Below are 27,685 nucleotides of genomic sequence, written 5' to 3'. Positions count from 1 at the left end.
CAAAGAAAAAAAATTGTTCTTTATTATAGCATAGCAATTATTTGGCTATTTATTTATAAAAGAGTCAGGGTCTCATTCTGGTATCCAGGCTAGAGTGCAGTGGTGTGATCATAGTTCCCTGCAGCCTTGAACTCCTGGGCTCAAGAGATCCTGCAATCCTTCTACCTCAGGCTCCCAAGTAGCTAGGACTACAGGCATGTGCCACAATGCCTAATTTTTTTTTTTTTTTTAAGAGACAGGATCTTGCTAAAATGCCCAGGCTGGTCTTGAATTCCCAGACTCAAAGTATCCTCTCACCTCAGCCTCCCAAAATACTAGGATTACAGGCCGTGAGCCACTGTGCCTGGTCTTTGGTCATTTTTTATATACTGGCATCTATATCTCCCCCACAATTTACGAAAAATGTACTAGAATTGACCATGATATTCTTTTTATTGAAAAGCAATATAAAATAGCTTTAGAAATAGAGAAAGATAATATTTTATATTATGTCTTCTGTTATGAACATTTTTATGCTTTGTGGCAGAATTTACTTCCCGTAACTATTTTTGTTTTATCTGGAACATTATACATTTGATTTCTACATTATTGAATATCTATTAGTGTTTAACTTAGAAGAGCTTAATAAACTGCTAATCTTAAAACAATGGTACTTCCTTTATTTTTTAGACCTTTCTTCTGAACGTGCTATTTACGTACAATGTGGAAATCTGATCCTGTTCTCTTCCACTCAGCCAACAGTTCCTTTTGTACTTCTTCTGGTAGTTCATAGAAAACTTGAGGATCGATGTCAGAAGGAAAAGTGATTTTCTCATCAACTGAATCTTGCTCTCTATTTTCTGTATGTCTTTCGTGATGAGAGACTATTGCCATTGTTTGCTTATGACTATCTGTAGTTCGGTTTTTGGAGAAAAGTTGCTCACTCTGCAAATTCGGAAATGAATGTAAAACAGATATAGCAGGGTTTGTATTTGAAAAGTAGACTCTTTGAGGTTCTTTAGGTCCTTGACTCATTCGTTCATCTTTTAATCTATTATCTAAACAATATGAGTAATCCTTTTGGCTAGACAGGTAAGAGGAACTACTGCTATTTAAGCCTGATGTTCCAGGTTCACAAGGAGATACAAAGGATACCTGTTTGCTATTGAATAAATGATCTCTAGGATTTGTGGGACTATCTTGCGCTTGTTTTGTAGAAAAGAAAGATAATACTCCTCTGGAGGCACGTAATGGACAACTCAAACTTTCTTTCCCTTGAGATTTTTCCCTAGATTTTCCAGAAAGGATTTCTTCTTGAATATCTACTGGAAGCTGCTTGAAGACTTCTTGGTCAACACCCTCAGGAAGTGAACAGAGTGGGAAGTCATTAATGTCTTTTTCTTTAGAAAAATTTGTAGTATCTAGTGGAGACTCCCCAGGTTTTGTACTTTCAGTTCTTTCACTTGGTAGAAAATCAAGGTTTGTTTCTTTATCTTTGGAAAAATCTTCCATATGAGTGTCTTTCATTTTCTAAAACACAAGAATAACAGAATAATTCAGAAAATTGATGTCTTTTGAATATCCATGCTGCTGAAGTGTGCCTGTAGCTATTATCTGACAATATGCTTCTATCCTACTCAACAACTTCAATCCTTTGTGGCCAGTTCCAAACAACTAGAGATCTCCTACATAATTAGTCACACTGTTGTGTGGATTTTTATTCACTATTCCAGGAAGAGGTTCCTTGCTAGACAGCACTAAGCCAGAGGTTAAGTATGTATTTGGAGACCTGGGACGATCTTAACAGTCATGTACCCAAATTCTGTAAATAAAAGGATGGTGGCCTAGAAAAAGTGAGTTATTTACCTAACAGTATGTTTTAAAAAATACACACATAGAGCATCAAGGTCTAGTTTTCCAAAAACTACTATTCTGTAGGGTAACATTTAACAGAAAGAAAAAAAAATTTCTATAGTAAAAGCTCAACATCATTAAAATATAACACTATTTTACATTTACATAAAATAAAAATTTAAAAGCACCTTCAATTCTAACATGCATAATTTTTCTATATAGAGTTTTTCACTTAAATTTCCCCTCTAGTTTTATGTACCATAAAAATATAAACAGCCAAATATAACTCAGTGAACATTAACATGATATTAACTTCAAAAAGGTAAAAAGAGTAGAAGAGATTCAAGCCATTGTATTTATTGAGCACCTACTGTGTGCCAATACGTACAAGGTAATTTCACTTACATTTACTTCTCTAATGCCATTGTAAATTAGGGAGCTTTAATTCCCATTCCACAGATTAATTAAAACATAAAAAATAAACACCTTTTAAAATTTAATAAATGCAATAAAAAGGGTCACAGAAAAAAGTAATTTGAAGAAAGTATTAATTTACTATTTCCATAACACTATTCTGTTCTCACTTTAAACTTAAATGGAAATGAAAATATTACTAAAATTATACTGATTAGATGATAAAAAATAAAGTAAAAATATTTTAAATTAAGAGTTAATTATAAGCATTAATAATTTAGTTAAAGAAGATTATTTTCTAAAGCATCCTACATTTACTAAATAGAGGTTTACCTATACAGTAAACAGGTTTTGTTTTAGTCATTTGAAAATGTGACAGGTCTCTGCCATTCTATTGCCACACCGTTAATTTTTACAACTGTAAAATCAGTAGTCAATCCTGTCAATATTGCTGTCAGAATTCAATATAATTTCAAAACCAAGAAAATTTAAATACTTCAACAAAAAAATTGTGGGAAAGGTACTGGTAGCTTATTATAAACTGACAGACAAAAAGATTTAATTTCTAATATCTGAAAATATTTTCATATTGATGAGCTAATTTATTATATCCCTATAAACTATTATAAAATGTGCTAACACTTCCAAAACAGGGAAATTCCATAATGGTTTTCTCTTTTATTCAGTGATGTCTACGTTTTCTTCTTAGATCACAGCATATTTAAGCCAGCATGCGTAATATGATAGGCTACTATGAACAAGTAAATCACCTAAACAAATACCACAATATATTCAAGGCCAGCAACTGTAACATGATAGGTACTATAAATAAGTAAATCATCCAAACAATATCACCCAAAAGAATCTATAAACTACATCAGTTAAACACTTAGATTTGTAATTTACCCACACAAATCCAGTAAGAATATACCTAGAAAACATAACAAAAAAGAGTGTACTTACAAAACTGCGCTTTCCAGAGCATGAAGTTGTTGATAATGATGGCATTAAGTAATAATCGATAGGCCCTTTCTTAGCAGTAGTTAGTGCTTTAAGGTTGCAGAAGCACACATTTAGAAGGGTAAGATGAAATGGCATCTTCACATTCACCATATTTCGAAAAAGTTTCATAACTATATCAACCATTGGGGTCATCACATCATAATTTCCTAAATAAAATGTTTAAGAAGAAATAGCTGAACATATTATATCATAATTAGTATTAAGAGTTTAATATAATTTATACTGTGGATTAAGAAATTAAAATCCTAAATAAATACCACTGGGCATCTTGACATTATATACTAAACTGGGACATGTCAGCATCAATACTAAACAACACACAGGTTGTAAGTTTTCAAAAGATTTGAAATATGGGACTTCCAGTTATGGTAGAGTGACATGGCGAGAAAATCCTCTCTCTAAAAAACTACTATAAAACTGAACAAAGTTATCGAAAATCATCATTTTGGGAATCTGGAAAGGAATCAAAAGCAAACAAAGTGAGAAGCACTGACTTATGAAAAGCTGCTAGCTGTCATGTAATAAAGTAGGAGACAACAGCTTCATTGGCTGGGACTGTTCTGATGCTCCTTTACATAGCTTAGTTGGTACAGTAGTTCCACCAGGGCGAGGCTGGCTCCAAAAGCCACCAGCTTCACTGCCAGAGAGGACGCACCTGATTTAAGGCAGAGGTAAAAAGCCCACACTCAGCAGTTTTGCCAGTAAAATGAGCAAACTTGGTAGGAAACAAATGGGGAAATCCCACAGCTCTGCTAACCTGAGGTTTTAGCTGTGGTTGGGATAAGTGAAAGATAAGTGGGCCAGCCAGAAATTTAACCAGAAGATCTGGAAATGACAGAACCAGAGAGGAACTAGATAAGCTCTCTTCACAATCCTAGCTGACTGGGAGCTTGCATGCAGCTGGAGGAGAGGTCAGGGAGGGCCTAAGCTCTCTACACATTCCTAACTGAAATGGCTACATGCATACCCAGGGGAGATACAAGACAGCCTAGTAGAAAATAAAAGTAAAAGCAGACCGGAAAACAGTCTTAATTTTTAAAGTGCTTTCTAACCCATAAACCTATCCATTGGCAAAGGCTGGAAGCCTGCCACGCTCTAGTGTTTGAGCAAAACCTTTAACCAATCTTTGGCTAACCACTAAACTATACAGACATGAGTAACTCCCCGGGCAGCCAAAATAGAAAATAAAAATTTGAGTTAAAAAAAAAAACAAAAAACTGAGCACAGAAACCAGTGACTACATAACACAGAGGAGGTAGATTCTGAAGATTAAATTCAGACAAGTTACCAAAAAAAGAAAAGAAAAAAAGAAAAAAAAACTCTGTGGTAAAAAAATCTAAATTAAAAGTTGTTACATTATCTTAAATGTCTAGTTTTCAATAAAATAGTTCAAAACATGCAAAGAAACAGCAAGAAGTGATCCATATTTGGGGAAAAAATAGTCAATATAAATTGACTTTAAGCTGGATTTAGCAAAAACTTCAAAGTCACTATTATAGATATGTCCACAGGGTTAAAGAAAATCATGTTTAAAGAATTAAAATATAAAAATAACTACCAAAAAAGGGAATCTCAATAAACAAACAGAACTAAACATGCAAACAAAAGACAGAAATTCTAAAGTTAAAATAGTACAGCAACCAAATCGCACACAAACAAAGTATCACTAGATGGGCAAAAGCAGTTTTGACATGACAGATAAATCAGAGAATTTCAGATAGCTCAACAGAAATTACTCACTCTGAAGAAAAAAAAAAAAAAGACTGAAGGAAAATGAATAGAGGGCACAGTAGCCCAGGCCTGTAGTCCCAGCTACTCCGAAGGCTGAGGCTAGAAGACAGCTTGAGCCTGAGAGTTTGAGACTGCAGTGAGCTATGATTGTGCCACTGCATTCCAACACGGGTGACAGAGCGAGACCTCAACATGTGATGGGAATTCCAGAAGGAGAAGAAGGGGAAAAAAGGGAAAGAAAGAATATCTGAAGAAACAGAAGCCAAAAACTTCCCAAATTTCATTTTAAAAAATAACATTCATCTACAGAATGAAGAAGCTCAATGAATCCGAGGTAGGATAAACACAAAGAGATTCCACATTAGACATGTCATAAACTGCTGAAAGACAAAGACAGAAAGATAAATGACTTATCACATGAAAGAAAAAAACAATATAATTGTGGCTATTTATTGTCTCTCAGCTCCAAATTCACCCTTCACTACTTGCTCTCCAATAATGGACTGGACTCCTTTAAAAAGTTTTAACGATGAACATGATGTTAAACTTTATTAGTAGAAAGCACTGGAGGAGCAGTGCAGGAGGTGGGGTCTTCTCTTCCTGGTTCGGATATACTGCCACTTACTTTTTCTTGATTCCACTGCATGGTCTATTTGCAGTGTGAGGACCTCCAGCAGTGCTCTGCCACATCACACACATACGGAACGTGTAGTCCCTCAGCAATCCTGAGCCCCAGGCCTAGTGACGACCTTACCATGGCCCTACTAACTCAAACACTGCACGCTCCAGGCCAGTACTATAAACTATACCCCCTCCCTCTGCCTGCCCTCCCAAAAGCCTTAACTTGCCTACACCTACAGCATTGTTTCCTCTAGCCCTTCCTATACAGACAATCACCCTCTCCACCTTTGACCTGGTGCAGAATGCAGATTCCTTTGGCACAACCACCCACCAGTCTCAGCTTGCCTGCATCCTGGAGGGCTGTTTCTAGAAGCTTCCCAATATCGACAACACACACCCCAGCTCATGTGATGCCCAGCCAATGAGTAACATCCTGATTTCTTCTGCATGCCCAACTACAAGCCTCAGTTCATCACAGATGAGAGGATGGCCTTTTTACCTAGCCACTATGGGCCAGCTCCAGTCAGGTAACTCACAGATATTTCCATCGTTTAGTGTTCTGTAATCACACCATCTCCTTGGGAAAAGGGGACTCCCCCTTCAAGTTTGCCCTTCCTTGGATACTTTTTCTCAGCTTTAGGATACCCTTCGGAGTTCTCTTTATACCTTTTTAGTCACCCCTCTATCACAGTTTAATATTAATAATCCTTTATTTGAAACTTTCCCTGTTCAAATTCTTGTGTGGTTACTCTCTCCTGATTGGAAGGAGACTGATAAAACTATTCATAGCTAACTTCTCATCAATAATAATGGAAACCAAAAGATAGTGAAGTGACATATTCAAAGTATGGAATGGAAAAACACTGCCAAGAATCATATATCCAACCTGTCATTCAAAAGTGCTATTTTGGTAGAATGCCCCAAATATTAATATTTTAGTTGAATTGTTTGATACTGTTGCTCAACTCTTCTTTTCAAGAACAAATGGAACATTCTATAGGATAGATGATATGTTAGGCCATAAAATAAGTTTCAATATATTTAAAAAGATTGAAATTATTCAAAGTATGTTCTCTGATCAACATGAAATTAAATTAGAAATCAAAAACAGAAAGAGGTTTGGGAAATCATCAAATATTTGGAAATTAAGTAACAAATTTCTAAGTAAGTTTAGGGGTCAAAAAAGAATTTACAAGGCATATCAGAAACTATTTTGACCTTAATGAAAAAATAAACACTACAAAATTTATGGAATACGTGGAATAATAGACAACTGGAAACTCCAAAAAGTAGGAGGATGGGAGAGAGCTAAGGGATGAAAAACTACCTATTGGGTACAATGTACACTATTCGGGTGATGGGTACACTAAAAGCCCAGACTTCACCACTACACAATATATCCATGTAACAAAACTACACTGGTACCCCCTAAATCTATGAAAATAAACTTTAAAAATGTATCAAATGCAGCTAAAGCATTGCTTAAAAGGAAACATAGAACTTTAAACTTGTTATTACAAAAGAAGTATAAAATAAATAAGTGCTCACCTTAAGAAACCAGGGGGAAAAGGCAAATTAAACTTAAAGCAAGCAGAAATATAAAAATAATAAAAATCAGAACAGAAATAAATGAAATAAAAAGTAGGAAAACAATAGAGAAATCAGTGACATTGAATGTTGGGTCTTGGAAGAAATAAACAAAATTGATAAATCTTTGCTAGAATGGCAAAGAAAAAAAGACTACACAAATTATCAAAATCAGGAGTAAAAAACAGAACAACACTACAGACCTTACAAAATTAAAAGGATTAAAGACAATATTAACAACTTCATGCCAACAAATTAGGCAACTTGGATAAAATGCAGAAATTCCTAAAAGACATGAGTTAGCAAAACTGACTCCAAATAAATAGAAAATCTCTATAGATGTCTAACAAATAAAGAAACCAAATTACTATTTTAAAATCTTTCCATAAACAAAAGTCCAGGACTATAAATAGCCAAAACAATTCTGAAAAAGAACAAAGCTAAAAAACTTACACTATCTAATTTCAAAATGTATAGTAATCAAAACACGGAAGAATTCATATAAGGATAAACATATAGATCAATGGAACAAGAAAATCAAGAAATAAAATCCTGCATTTATGTTCAATAAATTTGGACAAAGATGCCATGGAAATTCAGGGGTAAAAAATAGCCTTTTCAACAAATACTACTGGAACAACTAGATATCCACGTGCAAAAGAAAGAAGACCCTACCTTACACCACACCTAAAAAATTAACTCAAAATTGACCTAAACATAAAGCTTAAAACTATAAAACTTCTAAAAGAAAACAGTAGACAATGTCTGTGACCTTTGAGTTAGGCAAAGAATTTTTAGATATGACACCAAAAGCACTATCCATAAAATAAAAACCAAAATACCAATACAAACCAATATATACCACTAGAAGAACTATCATTAAAGAGACTACTAATACCAAATATTGGTGAGGATATGAAAAACTGGAACCCTTATACATTGCTGGTAAGAATGTAAATTGTTAACACCAACTTTGGAAAAAAGTTTGGCACTTTCTTAAACCATTCATCTTGTCATATGACCCAGCAATTCCACTCCTTGCAGTCTACCCATGATAAATGAAAATATATCCCCACCCAATGATTTACACACAGATGTTCACAGCACCATTTTTTTTTTTTGAGACAGAGTCTCACTGTGTTGCCTGGACTAGAGTGCCGTGGCGTCATCCTAGCTCACAGCAACCTCAAACTCCTGGGCTCAAGCAATCCTACTGCCTCAGCATCCCGAGTAGCTGGGACTACAGGCATGTGCCACCATGCCCGGCTAATTTTTTCTATATATTTTTAGTTGTCCGATTAATGTCTTTCTATTTTTAGTAGAGACGGGGTCTCGCTCTTGCTCAGGCTGGTTTCGAACTCCTGAGCTCAAACAGTCCGCCCGCCTCGGCATGAGCCACCGCGCCCGGCCAACACAGCACCATTTTTATTATGATAACACCCCAAAATGGAAACAACTTAAGTGTCCATAAAGAAGTTATCTCATGCTCCATAATTATCTTCGTTTTGTTCTCTTTGAACTGGAGCAACATTCTTAACTGAGTCTTTACTTTTATTATCTACTTAAAAACAACGACAAGTTTTCTAGTGAAAATTCCTGATAGAATAAAAGTATTTCATTTCTTACTAACTCCCTGTGATGACCCTCCATTTTTGGAGCATATTTCTAATTCAAAGTTTGTTTTTTTAAGAGTTCAACCTACTAATAAAATTATTTTTTTCCATCAGGGTATATATAATCCTGTATGCTAATAAAATTCTTAGAAAACTAGTCCATACCTTTCCCTAACTTCTGAATTACATAGGACGGAATAGGGCACTGACGACTCTCACGACTGCAGTACTTCTCAGATGAATAGCGACGGAGTGTTAATCTTACTGTGTGGGGTTTCCTTCCATCTTGGCATACTCTAAAAATAAAGTAGAAGTAAGAAATAAGAAAAAGTATTACCTAAAGACTTTTTAAATGTATAACAAACACCTTATTTACCTAAAGGTGTCAGATTTGGTAAATAGAACAATTATACATACAGTAGATAACTAAATAGTAAGCAATAAAGGTACCTGAGTACTCAGATAAATATCAACAAAGTCTATGCATTAACGCTCTGAAACTTTAAATGTAAGGCTCTCAGGCCTCACTCAGAATTGAGTACTCTCAGAAATAAAACAGAAATAAGACATAATCTAACAAGCTGTTTTATAATCCAAAACATAACTAAAAGCAACAAATTAAAATCAACAGGAAATTTAAGAACTGAGAGAATCATTCACTAACAGAAGCAAATGAGTAAAAAATAACAAGAGAAAATTTTTTTATAACTTTTTTCTTATAAAATGAAATTACAAAAAGAAAAAAATACTTTTTACAAATAGCATCAAGAGCACTCTCCAAATCCAACAGAGCCAGTAATGGCTCTCTTGGAGCCATTAGATATGATAGCTTATTAGAGCAGTACCTTGAAAGATCAATTACATATCATATTTAGGAAGAAAAGTACATATACATGCATCTTAAGAAAATTTCCATCCAAGTTATCTTGGTTTCAGTATTGAAACAAAAGTTTTAATGATTTGAAAACTTCCCTTAAAAAGTAGAAAATCTAATTACTAAAAAAACTAAACATCATTAAGAATAACATTTTCCTTTTTATATGCATGGCAATGCATATAGAACCAAATCACAAACATAAAATGCAAATATTGTATATTGTTAAACATACTCAACTTAGAGATTTTGAATTGGAAAAATTCACTTTGTAGTAAATAATTTTTTTCTATCTATTACTGCTTTATCACAAAACTTCTTGATGGCTATTTAACTAGGACAATAAAATATCTTAAACACTTCCTGTAAATATGTTACTAGTTTAAATATCTTCCAGTGAAATTGTTCTATTAATTCTGCAATTCAGAGTGTGATATGCTAATTAAAACACATTAGAAAAAGGTTGTATCATAAGCAATCTTAAACTAATGCCTAGAGGAATGATTAAAATTTATATGGTTTTACACTTCTAATATACTTACAGTATTAATCATCATATGCTCTAGAGGAAAAAAATAAGTAATTATACACACACACACACACATCTGTATTTTTTTGCCAGTCACTTAGATGGTAATGTGTTTCAGTCACTGAAATAAAGGGCCATTGTGTGAGGGAAAGGGAACTGGCAAGCAGAGATACAGACATGGTTTATACCCCATATTTCACAGGTTCAGAGTACCTAGTCCACTTCTGGGTCGATTCTTCAAATAAGAAAACCTGTGAAACTTCTACTTCGTGTGGTTTCTCTATGTAAAGAACTGTTTGCAATGGCTAGGCATTTCAGAGTAGTCTTCCACTTAGCTGAAGCAGAGCAAATGACCCAGTTTCACTAGCACGCTCGCATGCCCAGCCTGAGTCATATTGCTGGAGCTGGGTCACATAGCCAGCCCCACCACATGCAGCCAACAGTAAGCTGCACGACTCTGCTGAAGACGTGGGAAGCGTGCTGCATGTGACAGCAAAGCTGTAGGAAATTTCACTTCATCAGTTTTCTGAGACTTAGAGCTATTCAAAAACTATTTTTTCTAGATACAGTTAGCCCTCCTAGAATCATTAAAGCACACCTACTCTAAACTGTTAGACCCTGATACCCCAATTTGAGAAATTTCTACCAAGAAAAGAGAACCAAAGAATTAGGAGAAAAAGAGATAATATTCTTCTGTGAAGTACTGAGAAATACAGGTATGATGCCTGCTAATGAGCATCAAAAAACTTTCTAATTCAGTTTATGTTATGCTATTTATATATTCATAATCCCAGTTGACCCTCTCTGGGTACTTACAGGTTCATAAGCCCTGTACACACCTGCAATTACTCACACTGCTCACACACAGCCCTATTTTGCCATTCCTTCCTCTGACACCACGTTCTTTCGCAGTCTGAGACAAAGGAGATATAAGGGTTCTTCTGCTTTCTCCATCATTGTTGCTTTAATAATTTCTTATCCTCAGCTATCGCAAATTTATACACATGTTCCTATATATAGAGTTTTTAAATTGTGACGGGAATTATTCCTTTGCATTTTTTATCTTACTAAAATGCAAGTAACTATTAGGCACAGGCTTCGCACTTGCCTCACGGAAAAATTAAAATTTCTTTCTTCTCACCAAAGGACTATAATATATAATAGGTCTAGGATTATTAGAGATATCCACAAAACTCCTTTAGGTAACTAACTGAGGCTTAAGATTCACAGTATAACCACATTGTTACTAAAATTAAGATCCATGGAAGTAGATGGATTAAATTGAGCCAAGAGCACCTATTACTATCTTTACAGTAGTTTATAATGCAGAGAAATACTGTGATAAATGATCTATCTTTCCATTGCTTAGTCTCCAGTTAATCTGTAAATTCCAACATAGGACATTACGTATTCTTTCCAAATACTGTATATAGAATCAATATATACGATGACTTGGCAAAATGGATTGAAAATCACCTGTTCAAAAGACAAACAAGTAGTTCTTCAATCTTTTTTTTCACTTCGACTTCTGATGAACAGTTTTTAAATGAATCTTCTTCACTAAAGGACTACCAAAGAAACATAAGTAAGGATTAATGTAAATTCAACTATTAACAGTATATATGTCAAATAAATATTCAACACATTCTTTACTAACTTACCTCTTGTGCTTAGTTTAATCCATTTATTTCACTTTTATATTAATTCTTTTTAATCTGCAAGTTATTGTACCCCACTAGAAAGTGTATTGGATGTCAAGAAAATTATAAAGCTCTAATACCAACTCCAGGCCTTATGGTATAATAGCGAAGCTCTTAATCCCTTAGAACTTCAATCTGAGTTTATCCCTAGACAAGTTATTTAACCTTTCTAAAGTACAGTATCCCCGTCTTAAAAAAAGAAAAGGAAAGAAAAAAGGGGAGGGAGAAAGAAACGAACAAACAATAGTACTACCGACCTCAAAGGTTTGAAGAGTAAACGGATAAATGTATACAAAGCACTTAGTAAAGTACTTGTCACAAAGGAAGAAAATCACTCAATGTTAACTGGGTGATTACACCTTTCCCCATTTCCTAAGTCATTGGACTACTCTAAAAACAAGAGTTTTAAAAGATTAAAATATTTTGCCTCATATATGTATTATAAGCTATTAAAATTAAGTTGTACTGTATTCAAGTAGCTAACTTGAGACTTAAAAATATTAATGCTTAAGATTAAATATAAGAGTATGTATTAATCTAATGTAATAAATCAGCCTTCTCGTACGAAAGGGATTATATACTAACCTAAAAAGCAAACTAGAATAGTAAGAACATGGTACTAAATGTAGAAATCTTTATCAAAAATAATGTGACAACCAGTACTCAATTAAAATAAAAATCATCATGTACCTGAGGTGGTCCTGAAGGTGTCACAGGAGAGTTATCCTCTCCAAAACTGAGCTTCTGGATACGCCGAGCAACTGAACTTCCTAATTCTTTTTCTAATATTTTGGATGAACAGGTTTGGAGATCATGCACACTATTGATACCCAGTGCTTCAAGACGTTTGGTAGTTTTATAGCCAATACCTAAATAAAAAGAAATGCATATAGTGTTACAATAGCTTTTCTCCTTAAAATAAAGCTAATTAAAATATTATAAATATATAAGTCATATCTTTAAGTTCTATAATTAACAGTTTCCCCTTATCCATGGGGGATACATTCCAAGACTGTCAGTGGATTCCTGAAACTGTGGATAGTACCAAACCCTATATGTTTGTTCCCTTACATTACATACATATGATAAAGTTTAATTTATAAATTAGGCTCGGTAAGAGACTAACAATAACTAATAATAAAATGGAACAAGTATAACAATGCACTATAATAAAAGTTATGTGAATGTGGTCTCTCTCTCTCTCTCTCTCTGAAAATATCTTAGTATTTTCAGACCATGGTTGACTGAGGGTAACTGAAACCAAGAAAAGCAAAACCACAGATAAGGTGGGACTACAGTATTTTTCTAGGATCAAATGCCATCACAAATTAGGCTATTCTTCTACTTAGGGCCCCTGAGTTATATGTACTTCTTTCAAGCTTTCACAACATGTACAATATAACGAATATAGGGATGACAAATAAATGCTATTTTGCTAAAATGAAATCTTTACCACTTGTTATATAATATTAATATAATACTATGGAAGCAATTCAGGAATCATGATTATTAATGTAAAAAAAGACTGTCATTAGAGCAATTCAAATTAATTATCATGTGCTTATTAGGTAACCTGATTCCTATACACAACACCACACATTTATCCACAAGTCATATCTACTAATAGCAGTATTTACCACCCAGAATTCAACTAAGAGCTAGAAAGCAAACAATCAAAAAATCTTATTAGCAAAACCGCTAACACAAAGTTCTTGCACTAAAACTCAATCACACTTTATTCACAGAAGACACTCAAGCCATTTAGTGTCTCTGTATTACTTTCATTTAAAAAAAATAATAATTCTACAGTTATCTGGTTTTCTTGCACAGTAAAGGCAGTAAGTCAGAGCAGGTGAGTGTGGGGAGGAAAAATTATTAAAGTAGAATGACGGATATTTTCACAGCAGAAATAAAAAAAGGTTGGACATTTGGCAATAAGGGAGAAAGTAGAAGGCCTGAAAAAAAAAAAAAGATACAAGAACTCAAAAGTAAAGCCAAGTAAGAATGTTTGCATCAGTATACAGTCCTCAATTTATCGCAACCTGACATTGTTCTTCAGAATGCAGAACCAGACTCATTCAAAAAACTTCAAATTATTAATGCAATTATTCTATGCTAAGGAAGACAAGGCAGTGTATAATACATTTTGGCATTACACAAATATGGGTTAAAAATGTGGTTATAACATCTAAAGGATTGATTTTCAGTTGTCTTAGAAATGTACTTCCACAGAATCCGTTTATAACATCTTATTCCCCAGTAATACCACAGAAATTAAGTTCAACATATCCATTATTGATGGTCTATAAAAACTAAGGTATTTGATCTTCAAAGATACAAAGTTGCCCCATGACCTAAATAAGTCACTGAATCCCTCAAGGAAATCCATCTCCTCATCTTTAAAACGAGGAACTTGACCTAGATGCTTTGAAAGGTCCACTGTGGTACTAATATTTTAATAGTCCCAAAAGAGAGTTAGTGAAAAGCGAACTCCCCTATCCAGATGCAATGTACATGTAAGAGTATGAACCAAGGATGGGAAAATAAAGGACCATATGTTTCTAGGTTATAACTTTTATGATCATATTCTAACTATACAAAAGTAAGTGAAATTAGAAAAGTACTTTCATATATTTCCAAATACAGATTTGTTCGAGAAAACATGATTTTTGGGTTTTCTCCAAGAGCCAAGTACATATGTCTAAGAATTAATTATATTGTGTTTATAACTTTTTAAAATTAAAAAAATATAATAAAACCAATGTATACTTTTCATATATATTTGTCTTACCAGGTATTTCCTTTACGTTGTTCAAACTGTGAATAAGATCTTGAAGACTTTCAGGTAATAAGACTGTCTGCTGATTTGGTTTAAAGACACCAGAAACTAATTTTGCCAATAGTTTATTAGAAGCCACTCCAGCACAGCCAGTGAGCCCCAACTGATTATACATGGCTTCCCGCATCTCTGCTGCAATCTGAGATCCAACGAGTAGTCTGATGTGCAAGATGTCATGCAGGTTTATGGCTATAAAAACAGTGAATGTTGTTAAAAATCACAACAAAAAATTTTAATTTTTTTACAAAAAGTTTTAAAAGGTATGGCCTTAGTCTATATCCCAAACCCTACCACCACCATCACCATCACCGCCACTGCCACTGCCACTGCCACCACCACCATCATCATCATCACTACCTGCTATGATTTGGATGTTTGTCCCCTCCAAAACTCATGTTGAAATTTAATCCCCAGTGTTAGAGGTGGGGCCTAATGGGAGGTGTTTGGGTCATGCGGGTAGATTCCCTCGTGAATAGATTAATGTCCTCCCTTAGGGGTGAATGAGTTCCCACTCTGTTAGTTCCCAGGAGAGCTGATTGTTTAAAAGAGCCTGCCACCTGTCCCCTCTCTCTTGCTTCCTCTCTAGCCATATGATCTCTGTACACACCAGCTCCTCTTCACCTTCCACCATGAGTGGAGGCAGCCTGAGGCCCTCACCAGATGCAGAGCCTAATCTTGAATTTTCCAGCCATCAGAATCATGAGCCAAATAAACCTTTTTTCTTTATAAATTATCTGGTCTCAGATATTCCCTTATACCAGCACAAACAGACTAAGACACTACCATCACCCTTGACTAATCTCTTTCATTCTTCATGAGAATACTGTAAACAAACGCCACAAGTGAACTCCAAGGGCCTGTGATAGTGAATGTATATTGGGAGTGCTTAATGATTAGCAGATTATGGAACCTGATCTCATGAAAAAAAATTCCTACTGGTATTAGTAACTTTTACTTACATTTACCTGTAAGTAATGATAAATGTAAAAGTATTATCATATGATAAGAAAGCTAATATCATAGCTTTAAAGACCAGAACTAAACTGTATGTACCAGCTGTATGTGCTGCTGAAAACAATTTCTGACTTATACATAGTTTAAGAGATCTTTTATGAAAAGTGTAGAGAAATTATACAGAAACACATTTCCTTAGGTATGAAATGGTATTGGAGTTACATAAAACCATTGTTATCCTCAAGAGACTCATGCTAGAAGTATTTAGGGATGACTGTCATGATGGTCTGCAATTTACTTTCAAATGCTCATCAATCGACCAATCCACAGAGAGGGCAAGATAAAGCAAATGTAGCAAAATGATCACAACTGGTTTATCTAAAAGAAAGGACATAATGTGTGTTCACTGTACTATTCTGTAACCTTTTCTATAGACTCAAAAGAAAAATATTAATAAAATCTTGTGTGGAAAAGGAAGAATTAATGAATAATTGGACATTTTCTTTTGGGGCTATAAAAACTAGCTCTCTATAATAAATTCTAAAACCAATAAATTCTGAATTTGCTTTAAAAATCATATAGAAATATATTTGTAATCTTCTTGTTACTTAGCCCTTGTAAGCGAATAAAGAGCACAGGTACAAAAGACACATGAAAAGCTTCATGCCTTCTAGAAACTGTAGCTCTACCCCTTTTCTTCTGTGGAGAACGATACTGGAGACTGACGTCCAGCTCGCAAAAAAGAGGATAAAAGAAAACACATGCTGAGACCTAGGAGCAAGAGGGTTAGTCAAGTCTTACACAAAAGCAGAGTAACTTATCTTGCATGTGTTATGATATGGGAGTCACCAGCTGAGTCATAAGACGTCTGAAAGCATAATTAGTCACTGGCACTTACTGCAGCTTATTTTCAAATGCAAATATGACTGGAAGCACCATCAGTCAATCACACCTTACTATCTGAAGGAGATAAAACATTCTGCTTTCTTGCTAAGAATTGGAAAAGATTATTTGAACTGATTAAATAGGAGCTTGGAGAAGATATTAGCCCACAGCAGATGGCTTGGACAAGATTCCAAAAGTGGTAACTTGGGAAGTTGAAAAGCAACATGAGGGTCTCAGTGCCTCAGGGGAATATAACGTAACACATAAAAGACACATTAAATGCAAGTTTAGCCTGCCTCAAAATTTTGTCTAGAGATAATTTTAGGAGAATCAAAAATTATTCTAAAAAGCGTATTAACAAGCCAACACCTGTAACTTAAGGATGACCTAAAGTGGTTTGGCTTTTTGTTTGTTTTAGAGCTGGGCTCTCACTATGTTGTCCAGGTTGGACTTAAAACTCCTGGGCTCAAGTGATCCTTTTGCCTTAGCCTCCCAAGTAGCTGGGACTACAGGCACAGACCACTGTACCCGGCTAGCTATGGCTTTTTAAACAGATGCACTGTGTCATAGAGATGAAAACTGCATGGAGAATTCAACAACTACCTGTCATTAAAATCTTAATACTTATTATGGAATAGCAACACCTAATTTTAGTTATCCTAGACAGATTACTGACTAAATATAACTATACCTCCAACAAAAGTCATAAATCCTTCAGAATGGCAGAGCGAACTCACTGAACATTAAGAAATCTATGTACTTTCAGTTACTAAATAAATGAGTAAGAACCCACTCACACTGATTATTGTATACATGACCCGACACACTCACTGCAGAAAGTTCATCATGTTGAAGCTGCTTTAGTCTCTTCTCAACCATTTCTGTCAGATCCACAAAATTTTCATCAAATCCAAGTCTCTCAACAAGTGGACTAAATTGTTTCAACAATTCTAAATTGAAATAATATCGGAGCATAAATATAATTGATATTTTAACTAAAATAAAGTGAACTATTCAATGTTTAAAAAATACATCAAATATATTGTTAAAGGCTTTACAATATAGTCACAGTTCTACAATATCTTTAATAAAGCCCTCAGTTGGCTTTTTTTTTTGGTACCACATTTTGAGTAGAGGCAATATTTTGCAGTAAGTCAAAAAATGACATCCACTCATGGCAATTACTCATGGAGATATACTTAGCTCAGTCTTCTATACCTATAATTTCTGTATCTGTAGGACATTAAATATCAATGATTATAGTTTATGTATGATCCTGAAGCAGAATCAAAGAATAAACTACAGTCTGCTTAGGAAAGTAAAAACAAGTAAGAATATATTACAGCTATATTTTCCAAAAGAATTTTAAAAAAGCAAAACAAAATAACATTTAAAATTTCTAATTATTACTGAGTCAAACAGAAAGTCACTTAATTTTCAAAATACACTACAACACGGCATTTGATTAGCCATTTCATTGCATATTCCTTAAGGACAGAGAAGTAGAGATCGACTACAACTTACAGGTACTCAAACGTCCAGCATCTAGCACAATATGTAGTCTCAAGTCAAATGTTTACTAAAGTGAACTGAATGAAAATTCAAAATAAATTCAAAAGGACTATCAATTCTCATATATTAGGATTAGGACTAGTAACTTTAAAATTATTGAGAAGAATTTTTCACTTCCCTCTGAATTGCCTTGTACTGACACCAGTTGGATGACAGAAAACCAGTATTAATCTCTTCGTATACAAAAATGCATTGGCGCTTTTTTGGATACTAAGAAATAAAAGAACTATGTCACTTCACACAGATCACTGTTTTATACAAATACCAAAAATGTGTTGTTTTATTAATGCCAACATTGACGATATCAGGGAAAACAATAAAGATAACAACGTGACCTGGTGAATACCAAAAATCATCCAACCTACCTAGTGAAAACCATTACCACCTTTCAGGAGAAACTGACAATGTGTCTGATCACATAAGGGGATTGTTTTGCATTTCCCTCATCAATTTCTACAATTTTTTTCAAAAGTATATACTTAATATCCAAGGTAACATAGAAAACAAAACAGTTTATCAAAAGAATACTAAGAAAAATAAAGGATAGGGCTTTAAGTACCAAGCAGAAAAGAAAGTTAAATACAGAAGCATGCACAAAGTTGGTGGATGACTAAATATTGATTTTATTGGTTTATTATTACTAGGTTACAGGACAAGTCTCTACCTATCCCATTCCTGAAGTTAACCTCTTATTTTCCAGTCAACTTCATAAACAAGATACATTTATTTAACATACAATTACGCAAGGCCCAAGAGAGTTCATAATTAGAGGGAAAAAACTACCTAGAAAAAAGGTATGTATGCTGTAGAATAAAAATATAAAATAAACAAGAAGGTAATATAACATAACCGGGTCAGACATATAGGACTAACTGGGTATGCTCCTATTTTAACTCAGAAAAATACTATGAGAAAAATTAACATAAAATAACTTTCTATTAATGAACAAGTCATTTATAAAATATTCCTGGTTGATATATTAGGGCATTTTTAATTCTTTAAAGATACTTGATAAATTAAAAATCAGTGTAAAAAGTCAGATTTACTCACTGAATTTCCAGTATGATATTTTCACAATGAAAAGGTGCAGGGGCACAGAAGTCAGAATGGAAAGACTGATAAATCTGACGTCATAAATACAGTAAAAAAGACAAAAGATAAACTGGGAGTGTATTTATAACACATAGGCATCAAAGGGCTAATTTTCTTAATTTCCAAGAAAAGACACAATCCAATTAGAAAAAGAAAAATCCAAATAAAAAATAGGCCAAGCGAATAGGTTGTTCACAGAATAAATAAATAAATAAATAAATAAATAGGTTGTTTGCAGAATAAATAAATAAAGAAGGCCAAAAAAATATGCAAAAAATGCTCAGCCTTACTCATAGAGAAAAGCAAATCAAAACAATGATTTACTATTTTTCACCTATCAAGCAAAGATTCTTTATCTAACACTCTCATACATACTAGCAATATGTTGGGACAACCTCAAGTGCTTCTTATAGCAGTATTCAAAATTTTAAATTCAAATGACATTTGATCCAGCAATAGTAACTTTCCTATGGCTAACCCTTCAAAAGCATGCCAAAATTTCTATATGAAAATGTCTACTACAGCATATATTTGTTAGAGCAAAAACCTGGTAATAGCCTAGTAATACATTACTATTCAAGTAAACCATATAATTTATCATCCGAAACAAGCATTTTTTGAGTGAAAAACAGTACAATTAATAATTATGTAGCAACAAAAGGAATAAAGTGGAATATATTGCCTTCATATTACTAAAGGTCTGGTTAAATAAGTATGGAACAAATACAATGGAATACTGTGCAGACATTAAAAACAATGAGGAAGAGCTCTACCAATGATATGAAAGATCAGTAAGCACAGAGGCAAGAAGCAGAATTGTATGTATTATATAATCACTTCTGTGTACACTAAAAATGCAGTTCTTAATATTTATACACACCCAAAATTTTGCATAAATGCCTAAGTGATGTTTAGGAGTACAGTCTTATCCTTTCTGCTTGGCTATCCCTTCTTCCGCTTTCCTCCCATTTCAGCACTGCTTCTTTTCCCCAACAAATTAATCAATGTTAAAAAACTAGTATATATCCTCCTGTGTTATACAGACATATACATATACGTTGGGAAGACGTTTGGGAAATTGTTTCACACATATGGAAAAATGTGATACATGATTTTTCATCTTGCCTTTTATTCACTCGACAAGGCATATCTCTATCAGTCAAACAGTATTGCACCAATGCATTCTTTTTAATGGCTATATAATATCCGTCATATAGAAGTGTTTATTTAGCCATTCTCCTCTCGGGCATTTTTCCTTCCATATTTCCGCCAATTAGAAACCATGCTACAATAAATATTTTCGTATATATGTCTTTATATACTTATAATTTTATTTCTATTTGATAAAATCCCAACAGTGATATCACTGGGTTTAAGACTATGTATCTTTAATTTCAGCAAATGTTTCTTAATTTTTTTTCTCACATTCTTTTTATAGTTTGGCAAGTATGATGGATATAAAATAATACATTACTAATTCAAACCTCCTTAGAAATTCAAATCTCCTAATGAATTTGAGCATATTTTTCCATGTAATTGTTAGACATCGGGTAGGCTCTTTTTGTCAACTGCCTATTCATATCCTTTGTCTATTTTTATTGGGCTTCTTTTTCCTGTTAATTTCTAAGAGCTATGTATATTATAAATATTTAACCTTTTCATCTGAAAATTGCCACAATTAAATAAAAACAGTAAAAAAGGTAAATAAATACAAAGCTGATCCTTGTATGTTTTGAAACCATATATATTTGCACATGTATTTTCATTTTTCCTCTAATTTACTAAAACACTAAGATTCAAACCCAAACCTTAACATGGGAGAGTTTAGCTACATTGCAATATGTAGTACATATGTAAAATCTAAGAAAATATTAATATACCCATTATTTTTGCTAATAGTTCATAAAAAATCGGTTTTTAATTATGGTGATCAAACATTACAGAAGCTCCTCCCAACTATCATTAGTGCATTAGAGAATACCATATTTCTTCATAATTCATTTAAAATCAAAATATCTGGTTTCCTTTATATTTTCCCATTTTCTCACTTTTAAACTTTGTTTTTACATTTTTTCCTGCTATCTTTATAAACATTAGTCAAGACAGTTCAAATTATTTCCAACTATACATTTTCTTGAAAACATTATTGATAACATATGAAGTCATCCTTTTACATAGTTTTTAAAGTGAACAAGACCCAAAATAAAGTTATTAGGAAAAAGGAACATAACTTACAGCATTTTACATTTATAAAAAGATTACTGTAGTGAATAGGCATCCTATATAAAGATTAATGCTAAAAGTATACTGCCTGTAATTTGTACCTGTAACTTTATAAGACATCTCTCTGTAACGGGTCAAGTCTTCTCCATTAACTAATACCAGCTGTGGACATTTTTCTTTTGCATCTCTGACACTCATAAGTTTCCTAACTCCAAGTTTCCTAGCTTCATAGTTGCAGGTAACCACCGAATTTTTCTGCTGAACCCCTGTAAAAAATAAATATTTTATGAGAAAACCAAGCAGGATTGAAGAAACATTTAAAAATATTATTTACTAATTCCATATTATAATCGTGTAAATTGTAAGACAATGTTAGAGCCTCCTCTCATCGAAATTCTACAATGCAGAAACATCAGGTTTTCAAGTTATTTCCTAGTTATGAATTATGAGATACTAATATATTCTTTTTCCACATCCTTCTTTTAATCTTTGGTTGTTTTGTCTACTTAGGGAAGAAGGAAAGTTATTACTAAATAACAAAACCCTAAACAGAATTACATGTTAGATGATCAGTTATTCCTATACAAAAGGCATCTGTGTATTCCAGTTCCCAAATTTAACAAAAATGAACATAAATCAATATATTTTATGGAATCTTCAGTGATAAGGCACAAATCAAATCCTTCTGGGATGTTTTATAGATAATATAAGAGCAGATTAATTTATATTGCCAGATATAACTCTAGGGCATGTTTTACCAAAAAATAAACCAGATGAAAATAATTAAGTACAATTAAACTGGTTGCTGTCCAAAAAATTCACTTACCTTCTGAGTAACTTGCCAATGAATATAAAGGAATGTTTTGTCACAAGTGTCAAACTACAACAATTGTTAGGGATCTCCTCCCAATTAATGTCCTAATTATTAAATTGTTCTTCATATTAACAGTAATCTGCAGATTAGACAGTGAGGAGGCATTATGAGCTCCCTCTCTCTCAAAAATGATTACATTATGATCATCTACAGACTGCATAAAAATTCTGGTTTACTGGTAACTTAAGAAAAAATTTAAATGTCTAACATTAGGGGGATGGACATAACCTTTTTTTCCTACATGCTTACATTTTACATATTTTAAATAAACACTGCTCTTACAGCAGCAAGTAGTCAACTTGTTTAGAAAGAGAAAAGCAAGTAAGTTTAAGTTGTTTCTAAAATTTTGATATTATAAAGAAGGTAAAGAAACATTTTCACATAGAGTTTTTTCATGTGTCAGGTTATACCCAAGTTTAATCACTGAGTCAAAGGTACAATTTAAAGCTCCTCAGTGAACTATAAAAAAAATCAGATTGGTAAATTTCTTAACTTAAAAAGGAGTCTTTTAATGCACAATTACATTATATGAATTCAACACCGTAAGTCACCAGCCTGAGTTGGTCATATATATTTCTAGAATATAAACAAAAGACTACCTTTGTTTTAACCAAGAAACTGAGCATTCTCCCTCACTTCCCAATAATCATTCATTCACATGTAATTACACACCTTTTAAGAATTATCTACAAAGCATCTTATGTCTCAATACTACTAATTAAAAATTCCTTCAGAAGAAAAAATTTAGGTCCCCTGATTCTAATTCTTTGACACCCTTAGTAAAGTCTAAAGATCCTAGACCCACCTTGGCATACCAAAAATTAGTCATCCCTTTGTTCTTTAGTAAATCAGCTAGGCTGCATTGGGATTTATTAAGCTAACCTAGGCACAAGAGGATAGCAGCAAGTGAACCAAAATTGTTCTTTATGCGTATATTAAAAGATGAACCCTTCCTGCATGCATGAAAAATCTTTCTTCTCTTTTCCTTTCCCAATTTAAAATATGAATAATAATGTTAAAATAAGCTAACATATCAATAAGTAAATATTCCATGTAAAATTTTTTCTTTGCCTTTTATTTAAAAAGATACTTATGTTTTCATGGAAAGCTTGCTCTGTCTTAATATTTAGGGTTCTGTTAAAGATCCCACTATTTTGTTAGATGTTACACATTTTAAGAGTTAATTTCTGCAACGGAGGGTAGATGAAAACTTCCATTAAAATGTATTAAAAGAGGTTGTTCTTGAGATACAAAGCTTGTAAAATTTCAAACACTGAGAAAATGAAATCTCCTTAGCAAACTAAGCTACTTATCAGCATAGACTAAAAGTTTATTCTACTTTCTGTTCATTTGTTCAGTTGGCTATACTAACCTCAGATTCACCACTTATTTTTTTTTTGAAACAGGGTCTAGCTCTGTCACCTAGGTGAGAGTGCAGTGGCATCATCATGGCTGACTGCAACCTCAAACTCCTGGGCTCAAGCAATCTTCCTGTCTCAGCCTCCCTAGTAGCTGGGACTACAGGTGCACATCACCAAACCCAACCAACTTTTCTATTTTTGGTAGAGATGGGGGTCTCACTCCTGCTCAGGCTGGTCTCAAACTCCTGGCCTCAAGCAATCCTCCCAAAATGCTAGGATTACAGATGTGAGACACTGCACCCTGTCAGATTCACCACTTATGAAATGAGGCTTATAAAGTTTATACTTAGTAGCAAAGCAAAGATGATCACCTATAAAGTACCATAAGAACTGCTTCCAAAATCTTTCTTAATATGGTTAATAAATCAGAATATACTGAGCATCATAAATGAGTAGCTAACCTTATTATCATTATACAATAAAAAATATTATCAATGTCCAGAGTTACCTAAAGGTTTGTCTTTTAGTTCTGGATTTGATATCATTTCTACTTGTGCATAAAAGCAATCCAGATCCAGGTGTACTATGACTCTGGATGAAGAAATTCCTGTTGGCAACACTTGATCGTCAACTCCTGCACAATATGCAAGAAATACAAAAATATGTTCAGGCTGTTTATCATCTCTGAGCAACTGACAGTTTCTTAAAACATGGTATCTGTGAAAGAATAAAGACTTGTAAGCTTTTTCCTGGATTTATTATATGTCAAAGAATCTAAAAATTACAAAGACATGAAACCCCACCTACACTAGGGTCTTCAGTACTGTTTACTTAAATAGCATTTCTTTTCGTACAGCATTTTTCTCATGATAGCAATAAATTTAAGGCAAAAAAAATATCAACCAATAATAGATGAACTAATAGCAAGGGAGTTAATACTATCACTTGGAAGTTTATAGTAACTTTTAGAGTAAATCAGAAGGGGCAAAAAAGATGAAAGAACACTGACTTTAACCAACTTGAAAATTATTCTAAGTGGTATGTCCTTACACTTAAAAAAAATTCTGAAATACAAAATAGCGAAAGACAATTTGTGGGTTCCAGTGAACTATATATAGCTCCCATATGACAGACAGCAGAATTATCTAGTTTAGTGCTAAATTTCCAGTGCCTAAAACAGTGTCTGGAGTATAACAGACTACCAATAAATACTCCCTAAATTGAAAGACTGAATAAATATTTCTTTGATTTTCAAAAGTAGCTTAGGTCATGCGTTGGGGGAAGGGATGACAGAGGCGACTCCTGCTCTCAACACTGAATAAGGCAGGCTAAACGGAATGTGATATTCCGGTTTGGATCCTGGAACTGAAAAAGAACTGAGAAAAAACTGATAAAATCTGAATAAAGCGTGTAGTTCAATAAACAGTATTATACCAATGTTAATTTCCTCGTTTTGACAAATGTACTAAGTTGATGTTAATGTTAGGGGAATCTATCTCTGCAACTTTCAGGTAAACCTAAAATTATTTCAACATTAAACAAACAAAGCAGAGAATGAGAACCAATGCCTTTGCCTCCAGGCCCTGCGGTGGGCGGTTCAACGCGGGGACCAGAAGCGGGAGGTAGGTCACCGAAGAGGCTACCAAAGCGGACGTGCCTCCTCCTAGGTTCCGAGCCATCCCTTCCGTCCAGGGCTGAGGCCGGGTCCCAACCTCTGCCAAGTGAGCGACAAGGCCCTCAACTTCTCCAACCTTAAACTGCCCGGCAGCCTCTGTAGTTTTCGTCAGTCGGTTGAGGGGTCCCCGCCCCCACCTCCACGGAGGTGAAGAGGAAGGGACAGATGCGCCCTCAGCACGCATCTGTTGTGTTGACGTGCCCTACACTATTCCTACTGGGTGAAGCCGTCTCACTTGAGGTACTCGTTGCGAAACACACAGCAGAAGAAGGCAGCCCTCTCCTGGAGGGGCCAGGAAGACGAAAGGAGCCGAGCTGGGCGGGGGCTGTCGCGCCCCAACAACTGCCGCCCGGGGCATCTGCCCGCCCCGCCCTTCTCATTTACACCCAGGGAGGCCGCCGGGCTCCTCAGGCCCCAGCGCACCCTGCGAGCCGTCTGCCGCCCCCACGTCCGCCAGCTCCATGGCCCAAGCCTCGTCCTCTTCCTCTTCACTACCGCTTTCCATCTTGGGCTCCACCATGCCGCCGCGGCCAGCCGCAGCGCAGCTTCCGGCCGCTTCCGCCTGGTCTCCAGGGAAACCGTGGGCCGACCGCCCTCAGCCGCTTCGGTCCTCGCTCCTGCGCTGTGGTGGCCGACCAGCATGTTGCCCGGAGTGATGCGCGGTCCGGGGAGTCGTAGCGTACTGAAGTTCTGTCCTGCCCAATCCGGCCAGAAGTAGGGCATTGACTGCCCAAATAGCTCGTTTTTTTCTTGAGAGCTTTGGATATATCACAAATTCTAACTTTTTCTTTGCTCTGTTTAGCTATTAGCACAATTGCTAATCCCTAGACCTGAACCATTTATGTGATGGGAATGGGAAAAGGGAGCACGTTATATTAAGAGCATCGTGGCCTTGTAAACTAATAAGATTAGCAAGTATGTTAGTTTGTTGTGTTTTTGTTTGTTTGTTTTTTTTATTTAAAGACACTATGACAAGTTGGACCCCTGAATTTTTAACATGCAAACTGAAAAACTGAATAGGATTTTGATACATAGGCCTTGGAGATAAAGGCCCTCTGTTAGGGTGTGAAGTTCCTGCCCTGGGGGAGAAAGAATTTTCAAACAGCAATTAGGATACACAAAAGTAAAAGTTTATTTTCCTAAGAAAGAAACAGAGTGGCCACGACACATGGAAGAAAGAAATGTCGGGTGGTGAGGAAAGTTGCTTGCTTGGTGCTTTTAAAGGGTAAAAATGTTTTGTTTTGTTTTTCCCTGCTTCAGGGGACTGATAAGAATAGTGGCTATGAAGCTACTGTATTGGCTTTTTCTGTGTCTCAAGTAACACAGCGATAGTAGAAATTAGTTTCTCCTTTCTTCTTCTTAGCGGGAGGCATCTGTCTCTTCTTGAGGAAGCAGGGGAAGCTCACAGTCCTACTGTCCACTCAGGAAATTTTCAAGGCTGAGAAAGAACTCGGAGATAACAAGTTAGGCCACACGTGTTTTAGTTAAACAAAGCGTAGCTGTGTTGTGAGATTATTTCTCTTACTTTCTGTTTGATAGTTTATTTTCTTCTGTTAGATAGGTTATTAGTAAGACCACCTTTCAATCTCCAGTTGAGACCCCCCAACCCCCTCAGTCCATGAAAAAAGTATCTTCCGCAGAAAAAGTATCTTCTGTGAAACTGGTCTCAGGTGCCAAAAAGGTTGGGGACTGCTGTCGTAAGGTATATAAAACACCTGGTACACAGAAGGTGCATAATAAATGTTATTATAATAATAGTTCTCTTTGCCTTCTATTAGGATGCCATGTGTGGCCATGTGTGTTGGTATCTGAGTGTGTGTGTATTTCTTCCAGTAGAGGAAATACAGAAATCCCTCTCTCTATGTGTATGTGAATATATGTATATACACATGTTGACACATTTATTTTGTTTTTTACATGATTCTGCTTCATATCAAATAGGATGTGAGACCCTTGAGAAAACCTGTAAAGGACATGTTGATGTATCCATAAAGAATGAATAATGAGCAGAGCTGGGGCTCAATGGTTTGACAACTAAATCTTCCTCTTTGGATATTTAACTCTTAGACGTCCGGACTAGTACCCTGGAAGTCTCCTGTCTAGGTCTAAATCACCTGTTCAGAGACTTACGCTGCTCTATTTGCGTATGCCATTTGGAAAGTCTAGATAAAGATTATTTGAATTGAGTGCCTCTTTGGCCACTAAGTACTTCTTGGACTATCAATCAAGGATCCAATTACTAATAGACAACTAAGGTTTGTTTGTCTTTTTTTTTTTTTTTTTTT

General features: G+C 34.8%; 1 protein-coding gene across 2 annotated transcripts; it reads right to left on the bottom strand.

Moving 5' to 3' along the window:
- Positions 1-413: 413 nt before the first annotated feature.
- POLI (polymerase (DNA directed) iota) lies at positions 414-25,979 on the bottom strand. 2 transcript variants are annotated; one of them, XM_012651803.1, is made up of 10 exons: positions 25,824-25,979; positions 24,234-24,359; positions 21,592-21,756; positions 17,401-17,553; positions 14,717-14,953; positions 12,616-12,794; positions 11,702-11,793; positions 8,988-9,118; positions 3,211-3,416; positions 414-1,509 (listed from the first exon to the last, which is right to left on the bottom strand). In XM_012651803.1, the coding sequence occupies exons 1-10, from the start codon at positions 25,918-25,920 to the stop codon at positions 688-690; spliced, it is 2,208 nt and encodes a 735-aa protein (XP_012507257.1). In that variant the 5' UTR covers positions 25,921-25,979; the 3' UTR covers positions 414-687. The 2 variants fall into 2 exon arrangements, with proteins under 2 accessions (XP_012507257.1, XP_012507258.1); XM_012651804.1 differs by lacking the exon at positions 24,234-24,359 and having other exon boundaries at positions 25,824-25,912.
- Between the last annotated feature and the right edge of the window lie 1,706 nt (positions 25,980-27,685).

Source organism: Propithecus coquereli, unplaced genomic scaffold (genome assembly GCF_000956105.1).
Source record: "Propithecus coquereli isolate 6110/MARCELLA unplaced genomic scaffold, Pcoq_1.0 Scaffold37, whole genome shotgun sequence".
Taxonomy (NCBI): domain Eukaryota; kingdom Metazoa; phylum Chordata; class Mammalia; order Primates; family Indriidae; genus Propithecus; species Propithecus coquereli.
This window is presented reverse-complemented; position numbering and strand designations above follow the sequence as displayed.

Excerpts from the sequence above, each read along its gene's own strand:
- POLI (XM_012651803.1), bottom strand. The coding sequence starts at position 25,920 with ATGGTGGAGCCCAAGATGGAAAGCGGTAGTGAAGAGGAAGAGGACGAG. Across the intron at positions 14,954-17,400 it reads TCATGTATACAATAATCAGT|CCATAAACCTGCATGACATC; the intron begins GTGAGTGGGTTC and ends CTGTTTTTATAG. Across the intron at positions 1,510-3,210 it reads GCTCTGGAAAGCGCAGTTTT|AAAATGAAAGACACTCATAT; the intron begins GTAAGTACACTC and ends CTTGTGTTTTAG.